The following is a 9,866-nucleotide window of genomic DNA, read 5'->3' as shown; positions in this document are numbered from 1 at the left end:
CCGGCCCCATTTCCTTTTATTTTATTATTTTCAGACGGAGTTTCGGTCTTGCCGCCCAGGGTGGAGGGGAGTGGCGCGATCTCGGCTCACTGCAATCTCCACCTCCCGGGTTCAAACGATTCTCCTGCATCAGCCTCCGGGGTAGATGGGATTACAGGCGCACGCCACCACGCCCGGCTACATTTCCTTTATTTTATTTTTTATAATTTACTAACATGTTTTTTTTTTTTTTTTTTGAGACGGAGTCTCGCTCTGTCGCTCAGGCTGGAGTGCATTGGCGCGATCTCTGCTCACTGCAAGCTCCTCCTCCCGGGTTCACGCCATTCTCCTGCCTCAGCCTCTCCGAGTAGCTGGGACTACAGGCGCCCGCCACCACGCCCGGCTAATTTTTTGTATTTTCAGTAGAGACGGGGTTTCACCGTGGTCTCGATCTCCTGACCTCGTGATCCGCCCGCCTCCGCCTCCCAAAGTGTTGGGATTACAAGCTTGAGCCACCGCGCCTGGCACTAGCCTGTTTTTTGATAACAAGACTGGCGGTGCACAAAGTTGGGTCTCGGTGTTCACCGGGAGGTGGGCATTGGCCAGGTGGGACGGTCTCCAGCGCCTGGTGCAAATCTCCACCAAAGTGCAGGAAACAGCATCAACTGTTACTGCAAAGTTTTGGTTTGGCGCAGCGGGTAGTCGTTCCAGCGCTGAAATGCGCAAGAAAGTTTTTGCTGCGCATGTAGGCGGGTCAGCCCCAAGCGCTTCTTATTGGCTAATGTGGAGCGAACCTGCACATCCATTGACTGAAAGCTCCGTCTATTTGAGGCTAACTGAGAGCGTCCCTTCCTTTTGTGTTGCCTGGAAACAGACTGTCCGCCTACTAACATCTGATCGCGTTTCCCATTGGTCGTCGTTTCCGGAAGCCCGCCCTCCCGTTTCCGGAAGCCCGGCACAGGCTGGGTCTGCGGATGGCGTCCAAGTGCACAGTGGCCAGTGTGATTCCGCAGTCTTGGGCTGTTCGGCCAAGCGCCTACCGGACGTGGGACGCTGGAGGGTCAGCAGCGTGGAGTCCTGGCCTTCAGCGTCGGCGGCTGAGAAATCGGCCATCGCCACGGCGGGAACTAGGACTGGCTGCGTCCCGGCCCTTCCCCATCCGTCCACCGGACTCGTGGGCGCCCGCACTGGCTCTGATGTAGTCTCCTGACCTCTGACACGTATTGTCTCAAGATTAAAGGTAAAAACGGGACTTTTTCAGCCCACTCTGGTAAAATGCCCTTTTATTTCTAGGTAGGTGTTTTGTTGCAGAACGCCTCGAAGGGAGGGAGTGATCGGCAGGTTGAAGTTTATTAAATAAAATACATTACTAGTTTATATTATGTTTATAATAAAGCACCCCAACCTTTAAAAAAATCTCACTTTTTGCCAGTTGTATTATTTAGTGGACTGTCTCTGATAAGGACAGCCAGTTAAAATGGCATTTTGTTGTTGTTGCTAATTAAACCAATTTTTAGTTTTGGTGGTTGTCCTAACAGCAGCAACTTCTCAGGCTTTATGAAATCATATTTGTTTTCTTTCTTTTTTTTTTTTTTTTTGAGACAGAGTCTCGCTCTGTCGCCCAGGCTGGAGTGCAGTGGCGTGATCTCGAGTCACTGCAAGCTGTGTCTCCTGGGTTCACGCCATTCTCCTGCCTCAGCCTCCCGAGTAGCTGGGACTACAGGCGCCCGCCACCACGTCCCGCTAATTTTTTGTATTTGTAGTAGAGAGGGGGTTTCACTGTGTGTGTTAGTCAGGATGGTCTCTATCTCCTGACCTCGTGATCCTCCCGCCTCTGCCTCCCAAAGTGCTGGGATTACAGGTGTGAGCCACCGCGCCCAGCTTATAAAATCAATTTCTTGTGGAAAACTTCTGTGAAAGGCACAGCGAGTTAGTTTGGAATTGTTTTAAAGGAAGTAAGTTCCTGGTTTTGATATCTTAGTAGTAGTATTTTCCCCAATGTCTTTGAAATCTAGTTTTTGGGGCACGTATGTAGAGTAACTTTTGTGAAAGAAGCAACCAGTTAAGGAGGTTTTGGGATTTCCTTTATGAACTGTAATGCTGGTTTTGATTTTTTTTTTTTTTTTTTTTTTGAGACGGAGTTTCGCTCTTGTTGCCCAGGCTGGAGTGCAATGGTGTGATCTTGGCTCACTGCAACCTCCGCCTCCCGGGTTCAAGCTATTCTCCTGCCTCAGCCTCACGAGTAGCTGGGATTATAGGCATGCACCACCATGCCTGGCTAATTTTGTATTTTTAGTAGAGATTGGGTTTCTTCATGTTGGTCAAGCTGGTTTCGAACTCCCGAGCTCGGGTGATCCGCCCGCCTGGGCCTCCCAAAGTGCTGGGATTACAGGTGTGCTCCACTGCAGCTGGCATATATATATATATATAAAATAAAAATGGTAATGACACTATCTCCTAAATCCTTTAAAATGTTAATTGGTGGATCTCTTACTTTCGTAGTATTTATTTCATAGTGTGAATGAGACACCTATAGGCGGCAGGTCTCTATCTTCATGAAGTGTGAAGATTCGGTGCTTCATAAAATAGCCCCCACATTGTTCATGGGCCTTATTCTTGATTCTCAGCTCCCCTCTGCTTCTGACATTGTTACTAAAATTAAGCTATGTTTTTGTGGTTATGTGAGAGCTGTGGAAATGTCCAGCATTAGCCACTAATGTTTCTCCTTGATATTTCTCCATATCTTAATACTGACCCTCAATCCATTACTCAGATGGGTGTCCTTTTCCTGGATGTCTGGAAACTAAGACCGGCTATCCCTCTGACCTCCCTGCTGAGCAACCATTTTTTTCCTCTCTCTCTTCTCTTGTCTACACTTGAGTTGGTAACCTCAGCTCTTTCATGAGCAGCCTTGATTCCTTTGACTCCCTCTAACTCAGAGTTTATTTTATTTATTTATGTTTTTTTGAGACGGAGTCTCGCTCTGTCACCCAGGTTGGAGTGTAGTGGTGTGATCTCAGCTCACTGCAAGCTCCGCCTCCTGGGGTCACGCTATTCTCCTGCCTCAGCCTCTCCCAGTAGCTGGGACTACAGGCACCCGCCACCAGGCCCAGCTAATTTTCTGTATTTTCAGTAGAGATGGGGTTTCACCGCGGTCTCGATCTCCTGACTTCGTAATCCACCCGCCTCGGCCTCCCAAAGTGCTGGGATTACAAGCGTAAACCACCGCACCCGGCCATAACTCTGAGTTTATTACCCGCAGTTCCATCAGCCAAGTTTAGGGCCCATGAGAAGGGCCCATGAATGAAATTTTCACATACCTCTAGCCAAAATATAGTGTTTCCTTCCATCTTGAATACAGGCTGTAGACCCCTTGGGTATGGGGCATTATTAGCGGTCAGACCACAGCAGTTTTTATGTCATGTGACAGCATCTCCAAATAGCCTTCATGGTTGTCACTGCTTCCCAATGACAATTCCAAATAACACTTCCCAGTGATGACTTGCTACTTGCTATTGTTACTTAATGTGTTAAAGTGGCTGTTACAGACACTATTACTATGTCAGGAATTACACCAAAATTTAGTGGCTCAAGCCATCATTTTATTATGTTTGTGGATTCTCATGCTTATAGTCAGGATTTCAGACATGGCACAAGGGTAGCCCACTTGTCTCTGTTCCATGATGTCTGGCCTCAGCACAGAAGACTCAACAGCTGGGGTCTGGAACCGTTTGGAGGCTTGTTCCTTCACATCTGATACCTGGCTTGGGATGTTGGAAGAGGGGGCTCAGCTGGGACTGAGTCCCTACATGTAGTGTTTCCATATGGCCTTGACTTCCTTACAGCCTGCTGTGGGGAAAAGAAAGAGGGATCAGACTGTTACTGTGTTTGTGTAGAAAGAAGTAGACATAAGAGACTCCATTTTGTTCTGTACTAAGAAAAATTCTTCTGCCTTGAGATGCTGTTAATCTGTAACCCTACCCCCAACCCTGTGCTCCCAGAAACGTGCTCTGTCGACTCAAGGTTTAATGGATTTAGGGCTATGCAGGATGTGCTTTGTTAAACAAATGCTTGAAGGCAGCATGCTTGTTAAAAGTCATCACCACTCCCTAATCTCAAGTACCCAGAGACACAAAACACTGTGTAAGGCCGCAGGGACCTCTGCCTAGGAAAGCCAGGTATTGTCCAAGGTTTCTCCCCTTGTGATAGTCTGAAATATGGCCCCGTGGGAAGGAAAAGACCTGACCTTCCCCCAGCCCGACACCTGTAAAGGGTCCGTGCTGAGGAGGATTAGTAAAAGAGGAAGGCCTCTTTGCACTTCAGATAAGAGGAAGGCATCTGTCTCCTGCTCGTCCCTGGGCAATGGAATGTCTCTGTGTAAAACCCGATTAACTGCTCTTTAATGCACCAAGATTTTTATGTATGTGCACATCAAAGCACAGCACCTTTTACTTAACCTTATTTATGACACAGAGATATTCACATGTTTTCCTGCTGACCCTCTCCCCACTATTACCCTATTGTCCTGCCACATCCCCCTCTCCGAGATGGTAGAGATAATGATCAATAAATACTGAGGGAACTCAGAGACCAGTGCCAGCATGGGTCCTCGGTATGCTGAGCGCCAGTCCCCTGGGCCCACTTTTCTTTCTCTATACTTTGTCTCTGTGTCTCTTTCTTTTCTCAGTTTCCCGTCCCACCCGACAAGAAACACCCTCAGGTGTGGAGGGGCAGGCCATCCCTTTCACCTGGCAGCCTCAGGGTAGTCAGAATTCTTAGGAGGCACAGGGCTCCAGGTCAGATGCTGAGTGGTCTTTTATGAGGTAGCACAGCAAATCCACCCAGGATCGGGGAGAGAGGACATCGATTCTGTCTCTCAAAGGGAGGAGTGGCAAGAAATGTTGAGCCATTTTTTGAAACTACCACAGCAACATGCCTATTAATATGTCAGAAAAAATTAAAGCATCCTGATAGCTGCATTTCTAAGTAATTGGTCTCCTTTGAAATTCTGTGAATTGTGTTTTTGGTAGTATATGGCATTATTCTGAGGAGGGGTCAAAGACTCTCCCGTATGTTAGAACGGTCCTGCACAGAACAGGCTCACCCCCACCCACGTCCCCTAGTGTTTGAAATGCACAGTGTTTGCTGTGGTTTATTGGTCAGGGCAGGAGTTTCTCATTTAAATTGGCCTGTAACTTTTTTTTTGGCCTGATTTCCTTCTGTTTGTGCTGATATTCTCACCTCAATAGGAATCAGGAGCTTCTTTTGCTGTTCTTCTGTTTTGGATGCGTTGGAAGGTAAGTTTCCTTGTGAACCATATTTTGGACTCATTTTGTAGGCTTTGCCAAATGGCCTTTTTACCCTCCTATTTTGCATTTTCTTTGGATATTCTCATAGATTCTCAGGGATATTTTCATATTTTACTATTCATGAACTTAGAAGTGTGTTTACTTTCCTGAGTTTTCATTTTCTTCTTTTTCTTCCGTTGTATGTAATTTACAGAGCAAATACCCACCAGAGAGGATACCGTAAGGGATGTGGAAAGTGAGTTTCTTTGCACTTATCCAGTGAGGTTGATTTTCAGTCAATGAGCATTCAATATATGCCTGGGGCTCTGGCTTTATTTATTAGCTTTCTGATGCTGAACCCATCAGTGAACTTCTCTGTATATTTGATTCATCATGAAATGGTGACACCCAGGGTGGCTGATTTCCAGGTTTACATCAGTTGCCCCAGGGGAAGTGCCTGGCCCTTGTCTGGTTGTTGCTGCTCTAATTTTGCCCTGTTAATTGAAGAAATGCAGCTGTAAACACCTCCTGGGGTGTTGCTGGCATTTACTGTCCTCACAGTTTACAGGGAAGTCCATATTTTCAGCCTCTTCCTCTGCTTTCTGTCATTTCTAAACCATCTCACCCGATCTGGTGTAATCTTCATTGTGTGTGAGTTTGCACAGATGTAATTTGGGCCTACATGTGTCCAAAGCCTAATGCCCACCTCCCACCTCCACGAAAATCTGGAGCTCAGGACCCACTACCCTCCCCCACCCACTGCAAGCTTGAACATTTGATGGTGGAAACCCCGCCCTGAGTTTGTATTATGGTGGGTTCTCTTGGGTCTTGTTCTCTGTGGGTCTGTCCTGCGCTATAGTGTGTGGAGCCGGGGGGATTTTCCCTGTGTTCCTAAAGGAGGGTCACAAGGAGTTGTTGGGCAAACGGTCTGATATTTCCTTTTTTTTTTTGAAACAGAGTCTCACTCTGTTTCCCAGGCTGGAGTTCTGTGGCACCATGTTGGCTCACTGCAATCTCCGTCTCCTGGGTTCAAGCAATTCTCTTGCCTCAGCCTCCAGAGTAGCTGGGATTACAGGTGCCCACCACCACACCCGGCTAATTTTTTTATATTTTTAGTGGAGACGGGGTTTCATCGTGTTGGCCAGGCTGGTCTCGAACTCCTGACCTCAGGTGATCCGCCCGCCTAGGCCTCCCAGAGTGCTGGGATTACAGGTGGGCACCTGGCCAAGGGGCTGATATTTCTTAAGGGCTTTCCCCAAGAAGGAAGAAGCCAAACCTACTCAGGCAAATCTTGTTTATTTATTCTTCTAGGTCCAGATTTGGAACAAATCTCTCTAGAGATTGAACAGGTAAGGCTCATCTTTCAATAGTTACACCAAGAAAGGCGTAGCTGATGACTTAAGCTATGGTTTTGGGCTGCACGAGAGTGGTCAGGTGGACAGTAGGGAAGTCTACATGTAACCCAAAGGGAAAAGAGAAAAGGCCCCTGAGAAATCAGGGGAAAGTGCCACAGTGTCTCTTTCTTGATGGTGTCACTGAAATGTGGGTTACCTTCCCACTGTGTCCCCCAAAGGACATGAGGCCACAGACTGCAGTGCCCGTGAGCAGAGGAGCTGTGGGGATGGTGGTTTGATCGCTCCATTCAAATGCGCACCCCGGTGCGTGTGCGTCTCTTCTGATGCAGCGCCCCAGTGGGTAAGCTCTGTGCTTCTCCACACAGTGGATTAGGAGTGGAAACATTCTGTCTGTTTAGCGCTTGATAGTTTGGTGGTGACCTCATGTCATGGTGATTAGAGCCAGTGATCCTAACAGTTTAAAATTGTTGAGCTTGTGGGTAGGTGGGAGATAGTGTATGTGTTACCTAGTGTTTGTCATCTGCAGTGGTTTTGTTACTTTTTGCATAAACTGCGGAGAATGTTTACTAACTGCAGATGATAGAGAAATCACCAGTCACTCTAAAATCCTCCCATTTCTTGGTCTAGAGCTGCGCCTGGATCCCGCCGCAGTGAGGAGACCTGAAGACCAGAGGAAACACAGCAAGTAGGCCCTTTAAACCACTCTCCTGTGTTGTCTTCCAATTTATTCTGTTTTATTTTGTTTCCATTATTTTAAGGGGTTAAAATCATCTTGTTCAGACCTCAGCATATAAAATGACCCATCTGTAGACCTCAGGCTCCAACCATACCCCAAGAGTTGTCTGGGTTTTTTAAAATTACTGCCAGGTTTCAACTGCAGATATCCCTGGAAGGAATATTCCAGATTCCCTGAGTAGTTTCCAGGTTAAAGTCTCACAGGCTTCTTCTGTTTTGAGGAGGAGTTCCTGTCAGAGAAAAACATGATTTTGGATTTTTAGCTTTAATGCTTGTGAAACGCTATAAAAAATAATTTTCTACCCCTAACGTTAAAGTGCTGTTAGTGAGAAATTAAAATTCCTTCAGGAGGATTAAACTGCCATTTCAGTTACCCTAATTCCAAACGTTTTGGTTGTTAGAATTTTCTTTAATGTTCGTGAAGAAGTGTTTTATATTTTCCATCAAGATTGAACCTCTCTCTCTTTTTTTTTTTCAGACAGAGTCTCGCTCTGTTGCCCAGGCTGGAGTGTAGTATGGCGATCTCTGCTCACTGCAAGCTCTGCCTTCCGGGTTCACAACATTCTCCCACCTCGGCCCCTGGAGTAGTTGGGACTACAGGCTCATGCTACCACACCTGGTTAATTTTGTTTTTGTGTTTTTAGTGGAAACGGGGTTTCACCGTGTTAGCCAGGATGGTCTGGATCTCCTGACCTCGTGATCTGCCCACCTCAGCCTCTCAAAGTGCTGGGATTATAGGCCTGAGCCACTGTGCCCGGCTGTTTTTTCATTTCTATTATGATTTGTTCTGTGGAATGTCAGTGACTTAGCGGTATGTTTTTCACATTTTTATAAAGCTGAATAGTTCTGTATGTCGGCTCAGCACCCCTAGTGTCAGCCATGCTACTCTCCTGCTGTGCATAGATGGGGGCCCGTCCACACCCGAATCTCCTGGGTTCCTGCTGTCAGCACCCGAAGGTACCCACCAGATGTGTCTGTCGCTTCCCTCCATCCACCTCTCTTGTGTTTCTCATGTTTCTGCCTCCCTAGAGACCATTTCTCTCCAGAGCAGTGCTTTCCAATAGAAATACAATGCCAGACACATACGTCATTTTAGATTTTCTAGTAGTCACTTTAGAAAAGTTAAAAAGAAACAGGTGAAATTAATGTTTTATTTCACCTAAAATGTTAGCATTATCCAAAATATCACTTCAACATCTTATCAAAATAAAAATTATTAATGAGATCATTTACTTTTTTTTTTTTGAGACAGGGTCTTGCTTTGTTGCCCAGGGTGGAATGCAGTGGCACCAGCATAGCTCACTGCAGTCTCAAACTCCTGGGCTCAAGAGATCCTCCTACCTCAGCCTTCCAAGTAGTTCGGACTACAGGCACACACCACCATGCCACACTAATATTTTTTTTTAAAGGCTGGGTCTCACTCTGTCAGCCGGGGTGGAGTGCAGTGGCACAATCTTGACTCACTGCAGCCTCGATCTCCACTGCCGAAATGATCCTCCCACCTCAGCCTCCCAAGTAGCTGGGACCACAAACATGTGCCACCACACCTGAATAATTTTTGTATTTTTTTGTTAAGACAGGGTTTCAGCATGTTGTCCAGGCTGGTCTTGAACTCCAGAGCTCAAGTGATCCACCCACCTTGGCCTCCCAAAGTGCTGGGATTACACGCGTGAGCCACTGCACTTGGCCTGATTTTTTTTTTCTGAAGAGATGAGGTCTTGCTATGTTGCCCAGACCGGTCTCAAACTCCTGGCTCAAGCAGTCCTCCCGTCCTGGCCGTCCAAAGTGCTGGGATTACAGATGTGAGCCACCACACTGGCCCATTCTTTTTTTTATACTGAGTATTCAGAATTTTTTTAAAATGTGTTTTCCACTTACAGCATTTCTCAGGTTGGACTAGCCATCTTTCAAGTGCTCAGCAGCCACATGTGGCAAGTGCCTGCCTTATTGGACAGCACAGCTCTGGAGGGTGATTTTATGTACATCCCCACTGCTCTCTCTGCCTCCTTTATTCCCATCTACCCCACACCCCTGCAGTGTGTGACTATCGTGTCCCTCTCTCCTCTCTTCCTGTCTCTTGTAATCCTTTAATATGGAGAATTATTTCCAATTCCTTAACATCCTGCCTGATTTTTTTCTGTCTTACGTTCAAGGGTCACGGTTTTCCTCTCACCCTCATTTGAGTCTTTTCCCATAACATGTGACGTGCCTTTTTGTCTTGGTTGGGTATTTATTTGCAATACAAGAATGATTGTTTTCTTTGACACATTAGTGACTCACATACTTTTCATGTTTTTTGAGTACCTCTTTCTTGAAAGAATTTCAAATTAGTTCTAAAGTTAAATTAGAAAGCTTTTTTTTTTTTTTTTTTTTTTTTTGAGTCGTAGTCTCGCTCTGTCACCCAGACTGGAGTGCAGTGGCGTGATCTCATCTCACTACAAACTCTGCCTTCCAGATTCAAGTGATTCTCCTGCCTCAGCCTCCCGAGTACCTGGGATTACAGATGTGC

General features: G+C 46.4%; 1 protein-coding gene across 11 annotated transcripts in view; it reads left to right on the top strand.

Moving 5' to 3' along the window:
- The first annotated feature begins 264 nt into the window (after positions 1 to 264).
- The window catches only part of LOC101127631 (zinc finger protein 569-like), a 28,640-nt gene continuing 19,038 nt past the window's right edge, over positions 265 to 9,866 (top strand). Inside the window, exons 1-7 of one of the 11 annotated variants that reach the window (XM_055369208.2) lie at positions 477 to 1,219; positions 5,229 to 5,276; positions 5,482 to 5,523; positions 6,579 to 6,616; positions 7,250 to 7,307; positions 7,836 to 7,976; positions 8,194 to 8,314. In XM_055369208.2, coding sequence (XP_055225183.1) covers positions 7,962 to 7,976; positions 8,194 to 8,314 — 136 coding nt within the window. In that variant the 5' untranslated portion in view covers positions 477 to 1,219; positions 5,229 to 5,276; positions 5,482 to 5,523; ... (1 more) ...; positions 7,250 to 7,307; positions 7,836 to 7,961. Of the gene's footprint in view, positions 1,220 to 5,228; positions 5,277 to 5,481; positions 5,524 to 6,578; positions 6,617 to 7,249; positions 7,308 to 7,835; positions 9,622 to 9,866 lie in introns of those variants that run through there. The other 10 variants (XM_055369209.2, XM_055369206.2, XR_008673760.2 and 7 more) reach the window with 10 other exon arrangements.

Source organism: Gorilla gorilla, chromosome 20 (genome assembly GCF_029281585.2).
Source record: "Gorilla gorilla gorilla isolate KB3781 chromosome 20, NHGRI_mGorGor1-v2.1_pri, whole genome shotgun sequence".
NCBI classification, from domain to species: domain Eukaryota; kingdom Metazoa; phylum Chordata; class Mammalia; order Primates; family Hominidae; genus Gorilla; species Gorilla gorilla.
Note: the sequence above shows the minus strand (reverse complement) of the source record. Positions and strands in the feature narration are given on the sequence as shown.